At 40.8% G+C, this 24007-nt stretch overlaps 1 protein-coding gene across 2 annotated transcripts; it reads right to left on the bottom strand.

Annotated features, from left to right (window-relative positions):
- Positions 1-18169: 18169 nt before the first annotated feature.
- On the bottom strand, positions 18170-19833 carry LOC104988188 (brain ribonuclease). 2 transcript variants are annotated; one of them, XM_010839432.1, is made up of 2 exons: positions 19735-19833; positions 18170-18948 (listed from the first exon to the last, which is right to left on the bottom strand). In XM_010839432.1, the coding sequence occupies exon 2, from the start codon at positions 18921-18923 to the stop codon at positions 18420-18422; it is 504 nt and encodes a 167-aa protein (XP_010837734.1). In that variant the 5' UTR covers positions 18924-18948; positions 19735-19833; the 3' UTR covers positions 18170-18419. The 2 variants fall into 2 exon arrangements, with proteins under 2 accessions (XP_010837734.1, XP_010837735.1); XM_010839433.1 differs by having other exon boundaries at positions 18172-18948; positions 19669-19758.
- Between the last annotated feature and the right edge of the window lie 4174 nt (positions 19834-24007).

Raw genomic sequence — 24007 nt, 5'->3', positions numbered from 1 at the left:
TCTTCCGATCTGCTGGATGGCATCACTGACTCGATGGATGTGAGTCTGAGTGAACTCTGGGAGCTGGTGATGGACAGGGATGCCTGGCATGCTGCCATTCATGGGGTCGCAAAGAGTTGGACGTGACTGAGCGAGTGAATTGACCTGAACTGAGCTTCTTTCATGTCTATGTGGGGTAGTCACACTAATAAACTTCTGTCCACTTTTCTCTTGTTAATCTATCTTTTGTTATAGAGACCCTAACTGAGAACTGGGAAAGAAAAGTGGGAAAAAAAATTTTTTTTCCCCCTACACTGTCCTCAGAGTCTAAGTCTCAAGTAGTGATGCAAGGTTTTTTTTTGTTTTTTTTTTTTTTAAGGTAAAGTGGATTCATGCCCATTTGGCACTGTTCTGCCTTTGATCCAAGCTCTTGGGTTTCAACTTTTTCAAAGACAGATCCTGCTGCTATATTTTTTCATATTGTAATCTCTCCCAGATTCTTCCAGTAGATCCCCACCCCATTCCCACGATTGAAACAAGAGAGAAGGGGCCAGGACACAACCTCTGAAAGAATGACATAAGCCCTAGAGGATACGACATAAACTGTTTAGCACCAACTAGGTCCATTATGGCAGAAGATTTGACTTTCAGTAGACTTTGAGCCTCATTATACACTCATTGTAATACTTTAGCATCCAAATACATACCAAAGGTGCCATGACAATTTCAAGGCTAACCATTTAAGGTTAAAAAAAAAAAAAAGCAGTGGTCCAATTCCTGAAAATCTCCACCTCTTCTCTGAAATGGTTGGCATAATCCTCCCAATCCTTAGCCTATGAAATTACCTAGCCCATAAAAACCAACCATCCCATGTTTTGGGGCCTTTTGCCCTCTTCTGAGATGGCCCACACTCTCTGTGGCATTTGCTTTTTCCTCCCAAGGCTGTTCTCACCTTTTGAGACAGATCTTCTGTCTATGGAAGGTGCATATCTCTAATTAAACCCACTTCTAATCTAAAAAGGACCTTTCAGAAAAAGAACTGGAGGTATATAACACAGTGAAATTGACATCTGGTCCTGAGAACACACTTTGCCATTATGTTTTCCTAGAAACAGTGCAAAGCATCTTTATTACTCCCACCCATGAAGAGGTGGTACAGCTGAGTGGCTCTATCCACCCTCAACTGACAAAGAATTTCCATCAGTGTTGTCTCGCCATTCGTGCAGTTTTCCAGCAGATGTTGGCTGAAGAGAAAAAGAAAGCACTAAATGGCAAAGATCATTCAGGTTCAACAACTTCAGTGTCTTCTCTGAACCCTGTGAAAGAACATGGTGTATTGTTTGAATGCTCACCTGAAAACTGGACTGATCAGAGGAAAACACCACCAGTTATGGCTTACTGGGTAGTAGGGAGACTCTTTCTTCATCCCAAACTTCAAGAACTTTATGTCTGTTTTCATGACTCAGTTACAGAAATTGCCATTGAAATGGCTTTTAAATTGTTCTTTGGACTAACCTTGTAGCTGTATTTTTTTGATGCATAGCAACACTGTGCACAGACCATCAAGCAGGGTTAGAACTGCTGAAATCTATTTACAAAGAGATAAGGTTTAACTTCTTTTCACTAATCAATACTGAACATAAGACTGATGAAGACTGAGATGATATGCTGCTGGATTTGATGCACTAAATCTTATTCTGAGACGTTTGAAGAAAATACTTGATCAAAATATGAAGAAGAGATTGTTAACCTATTTTCCATTTTGGTATATAGCATGAATTTATTTACTGATTTGAATAATGTGATGTATTTTATGTAAAATTAATATAAGAATGTTTATCTTGGAAAAATACCTATTTTTTTGTGTATTTTTCTCAAGACTAGTATTGATAGCTGGCAAAACAATCATGAAATTGGGAAGAGATGATCAGGTTCTGTTACTAATTAGTGTTGTGACTGAGCAAGTTTTTGTACCTCTCTGAGCTCAGATTTTTCATGTACAAATGAATTGATTGCTTTGAGGTGTCTAAAGATCCTCTTTGTAAAATGTGCAATTTTTTCCCTCTAACCTATTGTTCAGTACCTAAATTTGTAATATCGAGTACTGATTCCTTCTTAGATCAGATACTTTTCTTTTAGGTGTTTTAGTTGTGGGGGAGGAGAGGAGTGAAAATTAAACTTACTTTTTTATTTATTTGATTTTCTTTACTCATTCAGGTCAGTTCTATTTTGACTAGGATATACATTTTTAAACTATTTGTTCATATACTTTCATTGTTTTTTTGTTTTTTTTTTTTTGAAATATATTCAGGTATACACACATTTTATACAAGTTCATGAATTTTAGGAAAGTTGTATGTAAATCTTTTTTAAAAACCCAATCATGTTGAAAACACTGAAAAAGTTAACTAAAGAAATTCTATGGCAACTTCCAATCAATACAAAGTTTTGTCTTACAAATCTGGATGCATTGGGTTTTCCCAAAGGGGTACCCCTAATGAACAATAATTTATTTGACCATGAGTAGAGAAAGAAAGTACTAAGATCAGAATTTTCTTTAGCTGTCAGAATTTGGCAGATTGAAAGGAAGGAAGAACATGATAATTCTTAACTGACATTTACCCAGTGGATTCTCCTGAATTCTCAGATGCTCCCATGACTTTATAGCAGTGGGTTCTCTCTTCTTCAGGATTTACCTTTGGAAGGCAAATTACAACAGGACATCTAAAGCCAGTCTCTGTCTTTCCCCTACCTCAAGCATGAGACTTCCAGCTTAATCAGAATTGTCACGCGAGTGTATGTTCCTCGGTTCTTTGTCTCATCACAACAAAGATTTGGAAGTCCTCAGCACGTCACAGCTCTCAGGTCTTGGAAAAACTGTGTTATAGCTCTTAGGCAAATCAGTGTTACAGCTCTACTTTATTTAGAAGATAGCAGGAGAATCCATCCTCGAAGCATGGGGGCATGCTAACCCAAAGACTCAAAGAGAAGAGAGTGGAAGAGCATGTGGGGGAGGGAGAGAGAGAGACAAAGAGCACACACACACACGCGGGAGAGAAAGAGAGCGAGAAAGCGCTTTGGCTCCTCCTTTTATATATTTTTTTCCTCCACCTGGGCCTGCCCTATGCAAATTGGGCTTAGCCAGAAGTGCTGTGTGTTCTACCTGAAGTCTTCATTCTGGTCCTCAGACCTTCCTTTGAGCTTCCTTTGTTCTATTTTCGCGGACTTTTCCCTTCCTTGTCTTTTAGCCACCGCCATTTTGGACTCCTTTTCCCTATTATACCTCCTAACAGAATTAACTGAAAAACGTAGTGGATACACCATTTAAAATATTTGGTCTTAGAAGAAACACTATTATCCCTCTGTCATGAATTTAAGAGATTTTCACCCAGGTGTTGAAGATGCAAACCACTATACTTGTCCTATTAGTGACTTGTGGGCCTTAATTTTGGCATTCAAAACAGAGTGAGAAACTTTGGTAGAAAATGGCTTGCAATATCCTCCCCTTCAGATTACAATTTTGGTCAAATGATAGACTCTTTACTACTGTCTTAGGACTACTTGTGCACATGTATAGGTGTCAAAGTATTGTTTAAGAGTATTTAGTAAATGTCTTAAATTTCTTGATAATGTTCTCTCAAACATCATGAAGCTATTTTTAATATGGAGAATTATTCATAAATGCAGCCATTGATCACCTCAGATTTTCAAACAGACTGAACTTGGAACTTTACCATTAGGAACTTTTTGTTTCCTTTAGTGAAATTTTGATCTGTTGAACTGCTTTCCTGGTCTCAAAGAATCATAAGACCACTATTTAATAACTGAAATAAAAAGACAGACTACTGATCTTATATAAGGCCAAGTCACTTGAAGTATTGCAGATGTGCTCTGTAATGTGCATGTTGCAGAGACATTGCATTTTTTAAGAAAGAAAACCAGACATTATCTTGGCTTTTATCTCTAAATAGATATCAAAATAAGTGTGGTAAGTACTGTAAACTTAGCTGCTCATTTTTCCATATATGTTCAGATTCACACCTGAGAGTAGGTCCAACTCATTGGACAAGAAGTGCCTATCTGCAACTTTATTAAATAAAGAGGGACGTAAAATGCTTTTGTGGAGAAGGCAATGGCACTCTACTCCAGTACTCTTGCCTGGAAAACCCCATGGATGGAGGAGCCTGGTGGGCTGCAGTCCATGGGGTCGAAAAGAGTCAGACACGACTGAGCGGCTTCATTTTCACTTTCACTTTCAGTTTCTTATCTATCACTTTGTCTCTCACTGAATTCTTTCTGCCCTGAGGCATAGAGAACCTGAGCTTCAGTAAGTCTTGAGATCAGGTGTGTGATCTCAATTAAAAGACAGTGAGTTTGAATCCCAATCTGGGTTGTTTCACTACCACTTAAAATTTCCCCCCTCAAATTGTTTTGTGTTGCTTGCAACCAAAAATACCCGAATGGATAAACTCTATCTGCAAAGTTTGTGATCCTCACAATCACCAGCATGATCATAACATCTAGATTCAGAGAGCTGCTATGCATACAAAATACCTATCCTACAGGAAACATTAACTATTTTTACGCAGCACTTTGTCAAAACCAAGTTAGTATGCATGATGCACTGTGATGCCAACTGTGCCCAAACATCATAGTTTGGAGCAGAAAAAGGTTCATTGTAGAGCCAACCAAAGAGAACAGGTGGTTCATTCTCAAAAGTCCTGAAATCACTAATGGTTTTCAGGGAAGAGTTTTTAAAGGCAAAATTTGGGGTGAGGGCTGCACAGTGTATGACTTTCTTCTGATTAGTTGGTGGTGAGACAATACGATGATAACCCAGGACTCTTGTGTTCACTTGAAGTTACCATCCTCCACCTGGGTGGGGGCCTTATTTCCTGTAAAAGAACTCAAAAATATATTGTTCTTATACCCCTTGAAGAGGAACTAGGACTCTGCTTTGTCTCTGCACTATTTTTGTTTCCTGACCACTTTTCCTTCATTTCTGCATTTCCCCACTTCTCTAATTACTAACTGTCTGCATCAGCTCTTTGGAAAAGGGGAAGACCTACAAACAAGAAACGGAAAGACTTTTGTACCTGGAGGGTCCTGTAGGATTCTGCTCAGTTTCAAGCCCACTATCTTCATAATCTACCCTCCCCACCTCACTAGGCTCATCTCCTAAAATTTCACTTTACTTGTTCTCTTAATAATAGTCACTTACAGTTCCAGGAATATGTCGTACACATTTCAGTCACTGAAACTTCTTTCTTACTTATTGCCACTTGGTGACTATCTGCCCTTTGTTTACATCCCAGTTCAGTCCCATGGCCACTGAGAAGCTGCTAGCCTTCTATTCATGATGATCCCTTCCTCCTAACTCATTTGTACCATACACTTCGGACTTAGCGTATGTTACCTTGTGAGTTTCCCTAGTGGTTCAGATGATAAAGAATCTGCCTGCAATGCCGGAGACCCATGGTCAGTCCTTGGGTAGGGAAGATCCCCTGGAGAAGGGAATGGCTACCCACTTCAGTATTCTTGCCTGTAGAATTCCATGGATAGAGGAACCCGGCAGGCTATACAGTCCATGGCATCCCAAAGAGTTGCCACCTACACTTTCACATATGCTACTTTGCATAGTTTAAATGTTTCTCATCTTCACTCACTCATTCATGCTTTCACTTATCCAACAGCTTTATAGAATGTCTGCTATGTGATAAATGCTGTGCTAAGCAATCATGATTGAAGAATGAAAAAGCCAGTCTCCTGCAGGAAGTCATGTTCCCTAAAACAGTTTCTTCTAACCTGAGGACTTCAAGAAGTCTATAAGCCCACTGAAATTATAAAGTCTTGATATGTTTCCATATGGGGACAGCAAGTCAAATGGCTTTCATCAAATTCTCAGAGAAGTTTACAGTCATCGGTCTAGTGGTTGTGGTACAAATACCACACATATGTACATAACTATCAAAAATACCATTGTTGCTGTTGTTCACTCTAAGTCCTGTCCAATTCTTTGCAACCTGAGGAACTGCAGCACGCCAGGTTTCCCCATCCTTCACTATCTCCCCGAGTTTGCTCAAATTCATGTCCATTCAGTCTGTGATGCCATCCATTTCATCCTCTGTCTTCCACTTCTCCTCCTGTCTTCAATGTTTCCCAGCATCAGGGTCTTTTCCAATGAGTCAGCTCTTCACAGTGGCCAAAGTATTGGAGTTTCAGCTTCAGCATCAGTCCTTCCAATGAATATTTAGGGTTGATTTCCTTTAGGATTGACTGGTTTGATCTCCTTGCAGTCCAAGGGACTCTCAAGAGTCTTCCCCAACACCACAATTTGAAAGCATCAATTCTTTAGCACTCAGCTTTCTCTGTGGTCCAACTCACACATCCATACATGACTACTGGACTTTTGTTAGCAAGATGATGTCTCTGCTTTCTAGTATGCTGTTTAGGTTTGTCATAGCTTTTTTCCTAAGGAGCAAGCGTCTTTTAATTTTGTGGCTGCACGCACCATCCACAGTGATTTGGGAGCCCAAGAAAATGAAATCTGTCACTGTTTCCATTTTCTCCCTTTCTATTTGCCATGAAGTAATGGGATCAGATGCTATGATCTTCATTTTTTTACTGTTGTGGTGTGTTTTTTTTTCTGGCTGTCTTTGGCTGGCTGTTTAGTTAGGTACTAAGTGCTGATCTCTTTTATTTTTTGTCTACCAATCTACAATCTCTACTTCTTAATATTTGTGCTGCATTTACGTAGCACTCTGACCTGAGCAGGCAAAGTAAACCCCATTTCTCAGATCATAGGTTTTATTGCTAGGTTACCAGTCTTCTATAAAGAAATAGTGTTATGTCAAATGGCCTGAGACACATGTAGTGTGATTTCTGCCAAAGCCAATCCTCTGCAAAGCATAGGACCCTCTTAAAGACTGACAGGCGTCTTTTGTTAATTATTGAGGCTCTTCTTCCACTTTTCCCCCAAAGAACATGAACTCTAGATTCTTTGTTTTTCTTTATAGATTTCTGGTTACCCACACTGTTTCTTCTGCCACCTTGAACTTGGCTCTGACTGGGAAGTGACTTCCAGATTTGCCAATCACGTGAATGTTGAGTTTAGCAAACCTACAACTTCTGCCTCCAAAGCTGCGATAAGATCCATCTGTTTTCTCCAGCAATGCTCAGCAAGTTCCGCATCCCAAAGCAGCTGTCAGAACTTCTGCCTGAGTGCCAAACACGTGATCACTGAATGTTAAGTTTTAAGCCAGCTTTTTCACTCTCCTCTTTCACCTTCATCAAGAGGCTCTTTAGTTGCTCTTCACTTTCTGCCATTAAAGTGGTATCATTTGCATATCTGAGGTTGTTGATATTTGTCCCAGCAATACTGATTCCCTGCTTGTGAGTCATCCAGCTGGGCATTTCACCTGATGTACTCTTCATAGAAGTTAAACAAGCAAGGAACAATATACTGCGTTGACATAATCCTTTCCCAGTTTTGAGACAGTCCATTGTTCCATGTCCAGTTCTAAGTGTTGTTTCTTGACCTGCATACAGGTTTCTCAGGACAGGTAAGATGGTCTGGTATTCTCATCTCTTTAACAATATTCCAGTGTGTTGTGATTAGCAAGTCAAAGGCTTTAGCATAGTCAGTGAAGCAGAAGTAGATTTTTTTTAAATTCCCTTGCTTTGTCTATGATCCGACAGATGTTGGCAATTTGATCTTGTACATCTGGAAGTTCATAGTTCATGTACTGCTGAAGCCTAGCTTGAAGAATTTTAAGTATAATCTTGCCAGCATGTGAAATGAGTGCAATTGTATGGTAATTTTAGCATTCTTTGGAATTGGAATGAAAACTGACTTTTTCCAGTCCTGTGGCCACTGCTGTATATTGAGCACAGCACTTTCACAGCATCATCTTTTAGAATTTGAAATAGCTCACCTGGAATTCCATCACCTCCACTAGCTTTGTTCATAGTAATGCTTTCTAGGATCCACTTGACTTCACACTTCAGGATGTCTGGCTCTAAATGAGTGACCACACCATCACGGTTATCTGGGTCATTAAGACATTTTTTGTATAGTTCTTCTGTGTATTCTTGCCACCTCTTATTAATATCTTCTGCTTTTGCTAGGTCCTTGCTATTTCTGGCAATTATTATTTCCAGCAATTATTACTTCTGGCAATTATTGCTAATTATTATTAGTTCATTATTTAACTTATATGCAGAGTACATCATGAGCAATGCTGGGCTGGAGGAAGCACAAGCTGGAATCAAGATTGCTGGGAGAAATATCAATAACCTCAGATATGCAGATGACACCACCCTTATGGCAGAAAGTGAAGAAGAACTAAAGAGCCTCTTGATGAAAGTGAAAGAGGAAAGTGAAAAGGTTGGCTTAAAGCTCAACATTCAGAAAATTAAGATCATGGCATCCAGTCCCATCACTTCATGGCAAATAGATGGGGAAACAGTGGCTGACTTTATTTTTCTGGACTCCAAAATCACTGCAGATGGTGATTGCAGCCATGAAATTAAAAGACGCTTACTCCTTGGAAGGAAAGTTATGATCAACCTAGACAACATATTGAAAAGCAGAGACATTACTTTGTCAACAAAGGTCCATCTAGTCAAGGCTATGATTTTTCCAGTGGTCATGTATGGATGTGAGAGTTGGACTATAAAGAAGAATTGATGCTTTTGAACTGTGTTGTTGGAGAAGACTCTTGAGAGTCCCTCGGGCTGCAAAGAGATCCAACCAGTCCATTCTAAAGGAGATCAGTCCTGGGTGTTCATTGGAAGGACTGGTGTTGAAGCTGAAACTCCAATACTTTGGTCATCTGATGCAAAGAGCTGACTCATTGGAAAAGACCCTGATGCTGGGAAAGATTGAGGGCAGGAGGAGAAGGAGACAACAGAGGGTGAAATGGTTGGATGGCATCACCGACTCAATGGATATGGGTTTGGGTGGATTCTGGGTGTTGGTGATGGACAGGGAGGCCTGGCATGCTGTGGTTCATGGGGTCGCAAAGAGTCGGACATGACTGAGCGACTGAACTGAACTGAACTGTCATTTCTGTCCTTTATTGTGCCCATCCTTGCATGAAATATTCCCTTGATATCTCTCATTTTCTTGAAGAGATCTCTAGTCTTTCCCATTTTATTGTTTCCTCTATTTCTTTGCATTGTTCACCTAAGAAGGCTTTCTTATCTCTACTTGCTATTCTCTGGAACTCTGCATTCAGTTGGGTATATCTTCCCCTTTCTCCTTTGCCTTTTGCTTCTCTTCTTTTCTCAGCTATTTATAAGGCCTCCTCAGACAACCATTTTGCATTATTTTTTCCTTGAGGATGATTTTAACCACCATCTGATGTACAATGGTATGAACCTCCATGCATAGTTCTTCAGGCACTCTCTACCAAATCTAGTACCTTGAATCTCCTCATCACATCCATTGTATAATCATAAGGGATTTGATTTAGGTCATACATGAATGACATAGTGGTTTTCTCTACTTTCTTCAATTTGAGCATGAAGTTTGCAATAAGGAGCTGATGATCTGAGCCACCATCAGTCTTGGTTTTGCAAACTGTATAGAGCTTCTCCATCTTTGGCTATAAATAGTGTAATCAATCTGATTTCAGTATTGACCACCTGGTGATGTCCATATGTAGAGTTGTCTCTTGGGTTGTTAGAAGAGGGTGTTTGCTCTGACCAGTACATTCTCTTGGCAAAACTCTGTTAGCCTTTGCCCTGCTTCATTTTGTACTCTAAGGCCAAACTTACATGTTACTCCAGGTATCTCTTTACTTACTACTTTTGCATTCCAGTCCCCTATGATGAAAATCAAAACTCATTCTACCAGCTGGAATTGGTGATTCCAAAGTAATTTATATTGAATTTAGAGATACTCTGACAAAATTTCAGATTTTGTTATCCAGATTTTATTACCCCTATAGCCCTAGGGCTTCCTTGGTAGCACTAGCAATAAAGAATCCACCTGCCCTTGCAAGAAACATAATGAGACTCGGGTTTGGTCCCTGGGTAGAGAAGATTCCATGGAGAATGGAATGGCAACCCACTCCAGTGTTCTTGCCTGGAGAATTCCATGGACAGAGGAGCCTGGCAGGCTATAGTCCATGGGGACTATAGTCACAAAGAGTTGGACGCAACTCAGCAACTAACACACATACACATTGTATAGGCCATATTTTAGGAGTCAGCATTATATAGAACAAGGATATTATTCAAAGATAGATATTTTCATAAGATATTACACACAACGAATTTATAATAACTCCATAAATACTCCCACACAAAGTTTATTTCTGCTCCAAGACAGCACTCTAGTTCACATCAGCAGTAGCTCATAGAGAGGATGGTGAGAAAAGGGAGAGATGGTTTGCTGTGCCATCTTTGCCCTTTGTTCTGTATTCTGAGAAAATTTCTATCTCTTCTCATTTTTGTGAACTTACTGCATTTTATACTCCTTAAATCGTCCCAACAAATATTGAAGAATCATGGTTTATCACATTATGACAACCATCAAAGCTTCTAAAGTTCCATTCCAGATATGTGAAGTGTGCATTCTTAGGAGTATCTGGAAGTCAATTTACTTCATAGAGAAATTCTAACTCAATTAGAAGAGAGAAAGCTATTAAGTAAACGTGTGGTTAGTAAAAACCATCCTGCTTTGAAGAGCTAGAGCAAAGAGCAGAAAAGCGAGGCAGCAAATCTGATGTTTTCTAGCTGAATTTATCCTTCAATTATACTTTGATATAACTACAATATAATTTAACAATTAGAATCCAGTGAGTGCTAATAGGATCTGAACAAATTAGGGCTGGAAGAGTTCTGTGCCTGCAGAGAGGAAAGTTCAGAGGAGATATTTGACCACAGTCTAGAAAGATGGGTAAGCAACCAAGCAGACTAGGTTGGAAAGGAAAATCCAGGCAAAAGAAATAATGCTTGTAAAAGTGTGAATGCTATTTTTTTAAGTTAAAACTGTGGTTATCATAAAACTTTTTTAAAAAACCCATGTCATCAAATAAACTCATAAATAATCCCATTTTATTCAGCTCATCTTGAGGATGAGGAAATGTTTCTCCTAATGAGGATATTAGTAACATGCTAAAAACAGTTCAAATGTGATTTTGGTTTACAGAAATGTATATTCTCTGCTGCACAAAATTCATTTGCATCACTATGAACAGGAAAGGTATGCATGTTATTAGTTTTACAGAAGCACATTTCTACTCTGCAAGTCAAATGTATACACCTTCATAGGGTACAGGCACTATGAACAGCATCCCCAGTCGGTCTGCTAGACAAATCCTGGTACTAAATGAAAAGACTCTCAGATATGCGGATGACACCACCCTTTGGCAGAAAGTGAAAACCAACTAAAGAGCCTCTTGATGAAAGTGAAAGAGGAGAGTGAAAAAGTTGGCTGAAAGCTCAACATTCAGACAACTAAGATCATGGCATTCAGTCCCATCACTTCATGGCAAATAGATGGGGAAACAGTGGCAGACTTTATTTTTCTGGACTCCAAAATCACTGCAGATGGTGATTGCAGCCATGAACTTAAAAGACACTTACTCCTTGGAAGGAAAATTATGACCAACCTAGACAGCATATTGAAAAGCAGAGACATTACTTTGACAACAAAGGTCCATCTAGTCAAGTCTATGGTTTTTTCCAGTGGTCATGTATGGATGTGAAAGTTGAACTATAAGAAAGCTGAGTGCTGAAGAATTGACGGTTTTGAACTGTGGTGTTGGAGAAGACTCTTGAGAGTCCCTTGGGCTGCAAGGAGATCCAACCAGTCCATCCTAAAGGAGATCAGTTCTGGGTGTTCATTGAAAGGACTGATATTGAAGCTGAAACTCCAATACTTTGGCCACATGATGCAAAGAGCTGACTCATTTGAAAAAACCCTGATGCTGGGAAAGATAGAGGGCAGGAGGAGAAAGGGATGACAGAGGATGAGATGATTGGATGGCATCACCAACTCAATGGACATGGGTTTGGGTGGACTCTGGCAGTTGGTGATGGATAGGGAGACCAGCGTGCTGCAGTTCATGGGGTCTCAAAGAGTCAGACACGACTCAGTGACCGAACTGAACAGAAATCTCTTTTGTCCATTTTCAAATTTTGGATTATTTTCCCTTCTGAAGACACAGACGCTTATGAATTGTTCAGGAAATGTATAGAGGTCCTTATGATTGATGTGAAGAGGAAAGAAGTCACAAGAAACGTCTGATCTAGCAATTGGACAAAGAAGAAACAGTATAACATGCCCAAATTGACCAAAGGGCTAAGGGTTGGAGGCCATTTTGAGTGTCAGGCCTTCAGCTCCACAGAAACAATAAAACTAAACCTCAGAAAGAAACTTGGAACTCATCATTCATATATATAAAAATGTATCTTTCTTGTTCTTTTATTTTTCCTGATGTATTGTTTCTTTGTATTAACAAACCATTATTTATTTATCAATAGTTTGTTCATGGATATTAGGAACGTTCCCAAATTTCCACTCTAACAAGCAGTGTTGCAATGATATCTTTGTACATTTCTCTATGCACACATGTGGGAAATTTTTTATCAAGATCTATTACTTTTACTAAATTTTGCCATATTTTCTCCAAACTTGTCAACTGAAAGAAAAAAAAAAAAAAAGCAGCATAAGAATTGTGAGTTTAAGTTATATTCATGATTTTACTGAGTACTAGAGCCTGGGAGACAGCTACTCAGTTAGCTCTGAGTAACTGCTCCAAAGAGGTAGGGGAGGAGCCAATTTATACATGATTTTTATAGCTAGGGAATACAGACAGTCAAGCATACATCTTGGTTAAAAAAAATTATGGCTAATCACAAAGAACAGACATCTCAAGTTAGTGATTTTTATGCATGGAAAACTGCAAGAATCTGGAGTCATTGAAATTATTCCTGAGATACACATGTAACCATCCAAAGGGCTGTTTATTCAGATCACAGAGTGCCTTATCTTGTTTATCATCCTCAGTTCCCCACAGGGTGCCCTGTCAGTGAGCAACTGTAGTGGGTTGCTACTTAATCCTCTGATGTTGTTGTTTAGTCTCTAAGTTGTATCCAACTCTTTGCAACCCCACAGACTGAAGGCCACCAGCTCCTCTGTCCATGGGATTCTCCAGGCAAGAACACTGGAGTGGGTTGCCATTTTGTTCTTTGTTCTTCTTTGAGCACAACTTGATTGTAACAGATTGTATTTTTCAAAGATGTCCATATCAACATATCCCATTCTACATATTGACTCTTCTCTATCAAAATCTTCCCTTTCCTTGAGTATGGGTTAGTCTTAGAAAACCCCTTCTAGTGAATAGAATCGGGTGAAAATAATTCTGTATGACTTCCAAAGCCAGGCCATGGGCTTCCTTGATGGTCCAGTGGTTCAGAATCCACCAGCCAATGCAGGGGACATGGGCTCCATCCCTCGTTCAGCAAGATTCCACATGCTTTGGGGCAACTAAGCCACTGGGCCACAAATACTGAGCCCACCAGCAGCTGCTACTGAAACTGGCGGCCCTAGAGCCCATGCTCTGCAACAAGAGAAGCAACTGCAGTGAGAAGCTCTCACACCACTAGAAGTAGCCCCCACTTCCCACAACTAGAGAAAGCTCACACGCAGCAGCAAAGACACAGTGAAGTCAAAAATAAATAAATGAAACTAAAAATAGAGCTACCATGTGATCCTGCAATTCCACTGTGGAGCATTTATTCAGAGAAAAAAATGATCCAAAAGTATACATGCACCCCAATGTTCACTTCAGCACTGTTTGCAATAACCAAGACATGGAAGCAACTTATTAATAAATACTCATCGATGACTAATGGATAAAGAAGATGTGGCACATACATATATACAATGGAATATTAGTCATTAAAAAAATAATGAAATAATGCCATTTGCAGCAACATGGATGGACCTAGAGACTGTCATACTGAGTGAAGTCAGACAGAGAAAGAAAAATATTCTATGACATCCCTTATATGTGAGATCTAAAAAGAAATGATACAAATGAATTTACTTCCAAAACAAAAAGAGACTCACAGACTTAGAGAATGAACTTATGTTTGCTGAGGGGAAAGGATATTTAGGAAGTTTGGACAGGTTATGAACACACTGCTATATTTAAAATGAATAACCAACAAGGACCTACTGTATAGCACATGGAACCCTGCTCAATGTTATGTGGCAGCCTGGATGGTAAGTGCTGGGGTAGAATGCATATGTGTATATGTATGGCTGAGTCCCTTCGCCTGAAATATCACAACGTTGTTTATCAGCTATACCCCAATACAAAATAAAATGTTGAAAAATAAATAAATAAAAGGCAATGTCATGGATAAAATAAATATCTTAGTAAATGAGGTGTTGTTTATTTGCAAAGGTAAGTAATTTGCACAGGTAGTAAATGACTGTACTGAAATTGTTTTTCTTTAATTTTTATTTTGAAATAATTTTAGAGGTACTGAACAGTTTAAAAATGATACAAAGAATTCCTGTATATCATTTGTCTATATTCTCTAAACTATAATTTTTTCCTATTTGTTTTATTAGTCATATATTTACAGATAGCTATATAGTTTTTTTTCTGAATGTTTGAGAGTATATGATAGACATGATGAGACAACTTCTGCCTGGTTTTCCCTCTGTATTGTGGGACACCCACACTTGGACCCAATCATCAGGTTGTGAGTAAGATGATACCACATGGAGGCCTCATATAAGTGTTCTAGCCAGCAGGTCCAGCTAAGGCATCAGGCAACATGACCCATTCAAACACATGTGGGTGAATGAGCCTTCAGATGATTCCAGCTCTGAACCTCAGAGTCTTCCAGCTGCAGCCTCAGACACTGGAACAGAGACAAGCTGCCCCCTCTGTATCTGAACTCTTGGATCACTGGGAGCATAAGAAATGATTGTCTTGTGCCACCAAGTTTGGGGGTAATTTGTTACACAGATGTAACTGAAACATTGATTGTATAATTTGACTCTCTCACCAGAAACTATGGTATGTGTGTTTTGATGTCCCAATGTCCTGTCTTTGGCAAAACATGAGAGTATCATGCTCTTGCATTTCTGCCAATCTGAGGGGTATGAAATAGCGCAACATTGTCATGAAGGCCAAAAAAGATGTTGCTTGCATCTTTAGATCCTCACATTCTAGTACAAGGCCTGACACAAGTGGATTTCAAAAAAAAAAAAAACAAAAAAACACTGAAAGCATAACCAAAATCTAATCATGAAGGAAAAAATTAGACAAGTCCAAACTTAAAGATGTTTTGTAAAGTAGTCAGCACATATGCCTCAAAACATCACAATCATGAAAGGCAAAGACTGAATTAAAGGAAACACGTATTAAAAGAGACTACACAGACCTGACTAGATCCATGGTATGAGCCTAGATAGGATCCTGAAAGAAAAAAACTTTTTTCCTTTGTTGTAGAATATGCTAGTGTGGCAATTGATGAAATTTGAATAGTCTAAGTATTAGATAATAGTAGAGTTTCAATTCAAATTTCCTGATTTTGATAAGTATACTTCTTAATCCCTTGTAAAAAGAATGATCTTATTTTTAGGAAGTGTATAGTGAAGTACTTAGGAAAGGGGCAACATGCCTATCATATACTCTCAAACATTCAGAAAAAAAAATTATATAGCTGTATATAAATATATGACTAATAAAACAAATAGGAAAAAAATTATAGTTTAGAGAATATAGACAAATGATATACAGGAATTCTTTGTATCATTTTTGCAACTGTTCAGTACCTCTAAAATTATTTCAAAATAAAAATTAAAGAAAAACAATTTCAGTACAGTCATTTACTACCTGTGCAAATTACTTACCTTTGCAAATAAACAACACCTCATTTACTAAGATAAGATATTATATTTACTCACATTCATTTATAGAATCTACCAAACTCTATTTTGGCACCTTGCAAATCACCAGCTATAGAAAAGTGAAAAAAAACCTGGTCACTAGTATCTTTGAGTGGAAAAAACAACCAAGAAAACTGAAATATTTAACAAAGAGTGATTAGTCTTAGCTCTCAGTGTGGTTTATATAAACACACATATAAAAGGGGCTCTAAAAATTCCTAATACATCATAAAATAGGTCCATATCCTCTTTGGATGATTACAAGCTTAAAGAAAAGTTTTTTTAGCTTGCTGAAAAAGACATCCTCAAATAGCTCACTTTCTAGCCAGCTCTCAACTTCCTGTCTTTCCGACTGGGACAATGACTTGCCACAGCAGTCTGGCACCTGGTGTAGTCTCTCTGGGTTCAAATTTCCTCTTTTTATAAGGACACCAGTCACATTGGATTAGGGTCCACTGACTTCGGTATTCTTGCCTGGAGAATCCCATGGACAGAAGAGCCTGGTGGATACAGCCCATGGGGTCACAAAGAGTCAGACACAACATGGGGTCGCAAAGAGTCAGAGTCAGACATTTCTGACAAGTCAGGGCTTGAACATATAAATCTGGGGGGAACACAATTCAGCCTATAACAGCGATTATAAAGAGACATTTCATCAGAGCTCCCAAGGACCTATGCAATAGTGTTAGGCATCCTTATATTTAGGTCTTTAAATGCAGTTTGACAACTTTTCTTAAGTGAGGATACAATGTACAAAGTTAACTTGTTCCCTGCTCTTATGACAACTGTTATGTGGTAACTGCCTGTGGTTTGGGGGATTTCACAGACAGCAGCTTGTAAAGAAACATAATAAGGAAAGCTGATTTTTTAAAGTATCTCCCATTATTTGGGCTAACTGAAGGAATTGCAGGAGTACATGTGTGTGTGTGTATGTGTGTGCATGTTCGGTAGTAATGCAATGACAGGCTTCCTAGGGTGGCTCAGCAGTAAAGAGTCGGCCTGTAATGCAGGAGACACAGGTTCAATCTCTGGAACTGGAAGATTTCCATGGAAAAGGAAATGGCGACCCATTCAAGTATTCTTGACTGGGAAATCCCACGGCAGAAAAGCTTGGTGGGTTACAGTCCATGGGGACACAAAGAGTCAGACACAATTTAGCGACTAAACAACAACACACAAAGACAGAACTGGTCAAACTGGTTGGAAGTAGGATCTTTCTCTAGTTCTATGATCTTGTCTAGAGCCAGATACAAGTGTACACAGAGGATCATATGAAATGCTTATACGCTGACAGAAGCCAAATCTAGTCTTTTCAGTGATGTAAGCAAGGGTAGTCAGAAGCAGTCTCATCGCCAAATGCACTGGCAACTTGTGGGAGCCACCAGAAGCTCAGGCAGAGAAAGCCATGCCCCCACAGTTCTCAGTGAAGGAGGGGGACTAGGGGATTTCCTCCTTGAGGAGACTCCAGTAGCAGAAAGAGCAATGACAGGGAGGTCAGGACACCCAGGGTCTGGTCTCAGTCGGACACTAACTAGTAGCCACTAGTAGGTTAAGATCCCTTAACCTCTCTAAGACTCAGGGTGTCCTCCTATAAAAGGTAGGGGTTTCATTCAGTCAGGGATGGCCAACGGGTGGCACATATACCCTCACCTCCCTCGAGCCTTCGGTAGAGACCACTGCTCTATCACATCACTGTTTACGCATTTTTCTACAACATTCTAGGCAGGCATTTCCACTTAGAGTTGGTCCACAAGCTGAAATCTACTTATCTTTCCCCTATTAGATGATCTCTGAAGTCCTTTCTAGCTCCTAAATGGAGGGTTCTAACTTTGCAAGTAACAGAGGACCACCTTTTTGACTTAGCAGTGGCTCTGTCAAAAAAAAGAAAATGGAAATTTGGGGTCATAATTTCATACACTCACTTTCCCCCATCCCAAGATGGAACAGGGTCTCCCCCTGGGAAGTATAGTCTTTCCTTCTATGTCAGAGATTTTTGTATGTGAGTTTCACCCTCTGTCAGCTCACCAAGCATAACAGTGTCCCAGACTATAGATCTTTTCTAGCTAAAATCACCCACAATTTAAAACTATATTGGACATCAAGAAACCTACAAGGAGAGGAATTATCTTAGAGCAGTGAAAACCAAAAGTTAGAAGAGGTGGCATTTAAGGATTCCATTCGCCTCTCAGCACAAATGACCTTATTCACACTTCTCACCCCTGGCAAGAGAGCAATCACACAAACAGGACCCAAATGGGGAATTCAGGTGGTTTGCAAGAGTGTTTTATTGAAAGAAGCAGCAATTTGGTTAATATGGGTCCCATCTCACAACCCTCTTCTCACCCCCCAAAACACACAGGGGCAAGACTCAGGCCAGGGGCACACGTGTGGGTTGGATAGGAGCCCTAACTTGCTTGAGTTATTGCCCTCAGGTCAGGGAATCATGTGGTTATACGTGTGTGTGTGTGTGTGTGTGTGTTGAATAAGAAACCTAACTTGAGTTATTGCCCTCAAGTCAGAGAAGCCTGTGTGGAGGTGGCAGTGAGGGTACGGGTGTGGCAGGTAAGAGCACCGCCCCATCAAAGTGGACTGGCACGTATGGGGTTCCCTCACAAGCCACAGTGATGTATTTCTGCTTCTGGCTAGTCTTGTAGGCACAGTTGGGGTACTTAGAGCTGCCTGTCTCACGGCAGTCTGTGATGCTCATGGTAGATTTGCTCTGGTAGCAGTTGGGATGCCCATTCTTGCAGGTGATGTTTTTCTGGGAGCACACGGCCTTGACATCGTCCAGGGACTCATGCACAAAGGTGTTCACTGGCTTGCATCGTCCATGTGTCATCCTCCGGCGCTTCATCATCTGATTGCAGTAGTTGGGGTTGCTGCTGGAGGAGCTGCCAGAGTCCATGTGCTGCCTCCGGAATTTGGCGGCCGCAGATTCCTTGCCCAGGGAAGGCTGGACCTGAACCAGCAGCAGCACCAGGACCAGCAGTGACAACAGGACCAGGGACTTCAGAGCCATGATGACCGCACTCCCCTGGAGAAACCTGCCAGGGAAAAAGGGCAGAGAAGGAAAAGCATCGCCCTCGAAAGAGAACCCCAGCTCCCACCTGTAGCCTCCCTGGCTTACAGTTAACCAGAAAGATGTTTGTCCTAAGAGTTTTTCTAAGTAAGGAGACACTCACATATACTCTTCCCACAAACATTTGACTCCCACTCCCTACAGAGGGGTCATCCTCCCCTCTGGGTGGTGACCCCAGAAGTGACCTAAAATCCTAGCAGTCTTGTCTTTGAATACAGAAAATCTTTTGATATGAAATATATTTGAAAAATAAACCCAGCATTCACGTGGTAAGTTAGATATTCCTTTTGAATAAATCATTAAATAAATAAGCCAGATTTTGAGTAAGACACATTGTATCCTTGAGATTATTGTTGTTGTTCAATTGCTCAGTCATATCTGACTCTTTGTGACACCACGGACTGCGGGCTTCCCTGAGATAACCACCAGCATTCATCCAGGATCACGGTTGACAGAGCCCTGTTGTCCTACAGCACAAGGGAAACTCAGTTCCTGTCCTGTGTCTGACAACACACCATAAAGGATGCCACTGGGCTCCTAAGAGAGACTTGAGCCTCCCCCAACCTGAAGGCTTCTCTTTCTCCAGCCCCAAGCGCTCTCTGCAGCCTGCGTGCTCCATTCCTGACCCCAGCTCTGCTCCCTGCCCCTGTCTGCCCAGCCCAATTCTCAGGCTAGTCTCACTCACCCTGGTTCTCCCTTCTCAAACCCTCAAGCAGAAGCAGCTCCTGAGACCACTTCTTGGGCTGCTTACCTGGGTCTCTAGTTTGGTCTCTGAGAAAGAAGGCAGTTTCTGCAATCAGTCTATCCCAGGGATGTGGAACTTATACAGATGAAGAGGGGCTTGGCTTCCAAGAACAGCAGGGTGGGTGGAGCATCTTGGTCCATAAGAAAACAAGGTCATGTTAGGAATGGGTGGGGAATTGCCCAGGGCGCCCTCTTTGGGTGCTACTGGGGAGAGTACGCCTTTGCCAATAAGAACTTTTCTTTCTATTAATATAAGCAGCAGAGAAAACCACTATAGCACTGATATTCAAACCCCAATCAAGTCCTTGCTCTGCATTAAATAGAACTTTGAGGTTAGCTAAAGACACAAAACATATGATCATGGGAACAGATGCTTTGGACAAAATTCCGCATCTCCCACCAGCACCTCTGGGGTGGAAGGCTGCATGGAGTGGGGAGAGGTGTCCAGCTGCCCTTAGCTGGAAGAGTTCCCAGATCTGGAGAAGAGTGTATTGTTCAGTCACTCAGTAGTGTCTAACCCTTTGCAGCTCCGTGGACTGCAGCATACCAAGTTTTCCTGTCTTCACCATCTCCTAAAGTTTTGCTCAAACTCATGTCTGTTGAGTCGGCGATGCCATCCAACCATCTCATCCTCTGTTGTCCCTTTCTCCTCCTGCCTTCAATCTTTCCTAGATTCAGGGTCTTTTCCAATGAATCGGCTCTTCACATCAGGTGGCCAACATATTGGAGTTTCAGCTTCAGCATCAGTCCTTCCTATGAACATTCAGGACTGATTTCCTTTAGGATTGACTGGTTTGATCTCCTTGCAGTCCAAGGGACTCTCAAGAGCCTCCTCCAAAATCACAGTTCAAAAGCATCAATTCTTTGACACTCTGCCTTCTTTATGGTCCAACCCTCACATCCATACATGACTACTGGAAAAACCATAGCTTTGACTATATGGACCTTTGTGGGCAAAGTAACATCTCTGCTTTTTAATATGCTGTCTAGGTTTGTCATAGCTTTTTCCCAAGGATCAAGCATCTTTTAATTTCATGGCTGCAGTCACCATCTGCAGTGATTTTAGAGCCCAAGAAAATAAAGTCTGTCACTGTTTCCACTTTTTCCCCATCTATTTGCCATGAAGTGATGGGACTGGATGCCACGATCTTAGTTTGTTGAATATTGAATTTTAAGCCAGCTTTTTCACTCTCCTCTTCCCCCTTCATCAAGAGGCTCTTTAGTTCTTCTTTGCTTTCTGATATTTCTCCTGGCAGTCTTGATTCCACCTGAACATGGAGAAGAAAGAAGCCTCTGTATGACCTCACACAGTTCTGACAACTTCAACACACCTGGACAGTTGAAGTAGAGTATGTGTCCATTCTTATCTGATGAGGAAAGCTCAGCTTCTCTGTACATTAGTGCCAAATCAAATCTCAGAGACAGAGTTTGGGTGAAGTAGAAAAGGATGGCTTTATTGTTTTGCCAGGCAAAGAGGGACATAGCAGGTTTAAGCCCTCAAAACCGAATGTACCAACTAGGGGAAGATAGTGACATGTTTTATAGTAAAAGAGGTCATGATCAGCTCATGGACATTCTTCCGATGGGTTGGTGAGTGAGGTAATTAGGAGTCAACATCATCAACCTTCAGGACCAACTAAGTGCTCTGGGGTCTACATGCTTGTGGACAGCAAATATACCATCATTTGTTAACTTATCTCACCTCGAGGGGGTTTCAGAATCTGGAGAATAGCTTAAAGATATTGCTGTGTGTATCCATTGATGGGAAAAGAGAACCTTGCCCCAAGGCTGCTCTTGACTGTTAGTGTCTCCCTGGTCTCTCATCCCCTCCCTTCTCTAATTAACAACTGCTTGAATCTGCCCATTGGAACTCAGGGAAGGTCATGGAGGTTGAAAGAAGGCTGTTTCCTATAATCAAAGCAGTGGAGGTTGCAAAGGCCTTGTGCCAGCAGCCCCACAGGGCCCTGCACAGTACCAATCTTATTGATTTGGCCAAAATTCCACATCTCTCACCAGTACCTCTGCGGGGAGAGCAAGGAGAGGTGTCCAGTGGCCCCCAGCTGGAAGGGTACACAGATATGGAGAAAAAGAAAAGAGTACTTGAACACAGAAGAGAAAAAGAAAGCCTCTGTGTGAGCTCACCCAGTTCTGGCCACTTCTATGCTCCTGGACTATTGAAGGAGGGTATGTGGCCGATCTTATCTATAGTGACCCCTCCTTACATAAGCCAGAGTGGAGGAGAGGAACTTGAGATAGGACAAAATGCAAAATCCCCTTTAGAGAAGAAATTTGTTGTTGTTCAGTCGCTAAGTTGTGTCCGACTCTGCAACCCCATGGACTGCAGCACACCAGATTCCTCTGGCCTTCACTATCTCCTGGAGTTCTCAAAAATTCATGTCCATTGGGTAAGTGATGCTGTCATCTCATCCTCTGCAGTGCCTTCTCATCCTGCCCTCAATCTTTCCCAGCTTCAGGCTCTTTTTCAATGGGTCAGCTCTTCACATCAGGTGGCCAAAGTGTTGGATTTTCAGCTTGAGCATTAGTCCTTCAAATGAATATTCAGAGTTGATTTCTTTTAGCATTGACTATTTTGATCTCCCTGTAGTCCAAGGGACTCTCAAGAGGCTTCTCCAGCACTACAATTTGAAAGCATCAGTTCTTCAGTGCTCAGCCTTCTTTATGGTCCAACTCTCACTTTCATATATGACTACTGGAAAAACTGTAGCATTGACTACACACACCTTTGTCACCAAAGTGATATCTCTGCTTTTTAACGTGCTGTGTAGGTTTGTCATAGCTTTCCTTCCAAGCAGCAAGCATCTTAATTTCATGGCTGCAGTCACTGTCTGCAGTGATTTTGGAGCCCAAGAAAATAAAGTCTGCCACTGTTTCCATTGTTTCTCCATCTATTTGCCACAAAATGATGGGACCAGATGCCTTGATTATCACTTTTTTAATGCTGAGTTTTAAGCCAACCATTTAACTTTCCTCTTTCACCCGCATCAAGAGGCTCTTTAGTTCCTCTTCACTTCCTGCCGTTAAAATGGTATCAGCTGTACATCTGAGGTTGTTGATATTTCTCCCAGCAATATTGATTCCAGCTCCATCCAGCCCAACATTTTGCATGATGTACTCTGCATGTAAGTTAAATAAGCAGGGTGACAATAAACAGTCTTGACATACTCCTTTCCCAATTTTGAACCAGTCTGTTGTTCCACGTCCAGTTCTAACTGTTGCTGCTGGCGCTGCATACAGGTTTCTCAGGAGGCAAGTAAGGTGGTCTGGTATTCCCATCTCTTTAACAATATTCCCCAGGTTGCTGTGATCCAGAGTCAAGGGCTATAGGGTAGTCAATGAAATAGAAGTAGATGTTTTTTCTGGAATTCCCTTGCTTTCTCTATGATCCAACAGATATTGGCAATCTGATCTCTGGTTCCTCTACATTTTCTAAATCCAGCTATTGTATCTAGAAGTTCTCAGTTCACATACCACTGAAGGTTAGCTTGAAGGATTTTGAGCATTACCTTGTTAGCATGTGAAATGAGTGCAATTATACAGTAGTTTGAACATTCTTTAACATTGCCTTTCTTTGGGATTGGAATGAAAAGTGACGTTTTCCAGTCCTGTGCCCACTGCTGACTTTTCCATATTTGCTGGCATATTGAGTGCAGCACTTTAACAGTATCATCTTTTAGGATTTGAAATGGCTCAGCTGGAATTCCATCACTTCCACAAGCTTTGTTCATTGTAATGCTTCCTAAGGTCCACTTAACGTCACACTCCAGGATGTCTGACTCTAGGTGAGTGACCACATCATCTGACTATCCAAGTCAATAAGACCATTTTTGTTTGTTCTTTTGTGTATTCCTGCCACCTCTTAATTTCTTCTGCTTCTGTTAGATCCTTACTGTTTCTATCCCCTATCATGCCTATCCATGCATGAAATGTTCCCTTGATATCTCCAGTTTTCTTAAAGAGATCTCTAATCTTTCCAATTCTATTGTTTTCCTCTATTTCTTTGCACTGTTCATTTAAGGCCTTTTTATCTCTCCTTGCTATTCCCTGGTACTCTGCATTCAGTTGTTTTATCTTTCCTTTTCTCCCTTGCCTTTCACTTTTTTCTTTCCTCAGTCATTTGCAAAGCCTGCTCAACCACTTTGCCTCTTGCCTTTCTTTTTCTTTGGGATGGTATTGGTCACCACCTCTTGTACAATGCTACAAACCTCCATCCGTAGCTCTTCAGGCAGTCTGTCTACTAGATCTAATCCTTTGAATCTATT

Source organism: Bison bison, unplaced genomic scaffold (genome assembly GCF_000754665.1).
Source record: "Bison bison bison isolate TAMUID 2011002044 unplaced genomic scaffold, Bison_UMD1.0 scf7180017864117, whole genome shotgun sequence".
Classification (NCBI taxonomy): domain Eukaryota; kingdom Metazoa; phylum Chordata; class Mammalia; order Artiodactyla; family Bovidae; genus Bison; species Bison bison.
This window is presented reverse-complemented; position numbering and strand designations above follow the sequence as displayed.

Excerpts from the sequence above, each read along its gene's own strand:
- LOC104988188 (XM_010839432.1), bottom strand. The coding sequence starts at position 18,923 with ATGGCTCTGAAGTCCCTGGTCCTGTTGTCACTGCTGGTCCTGGTGCTG.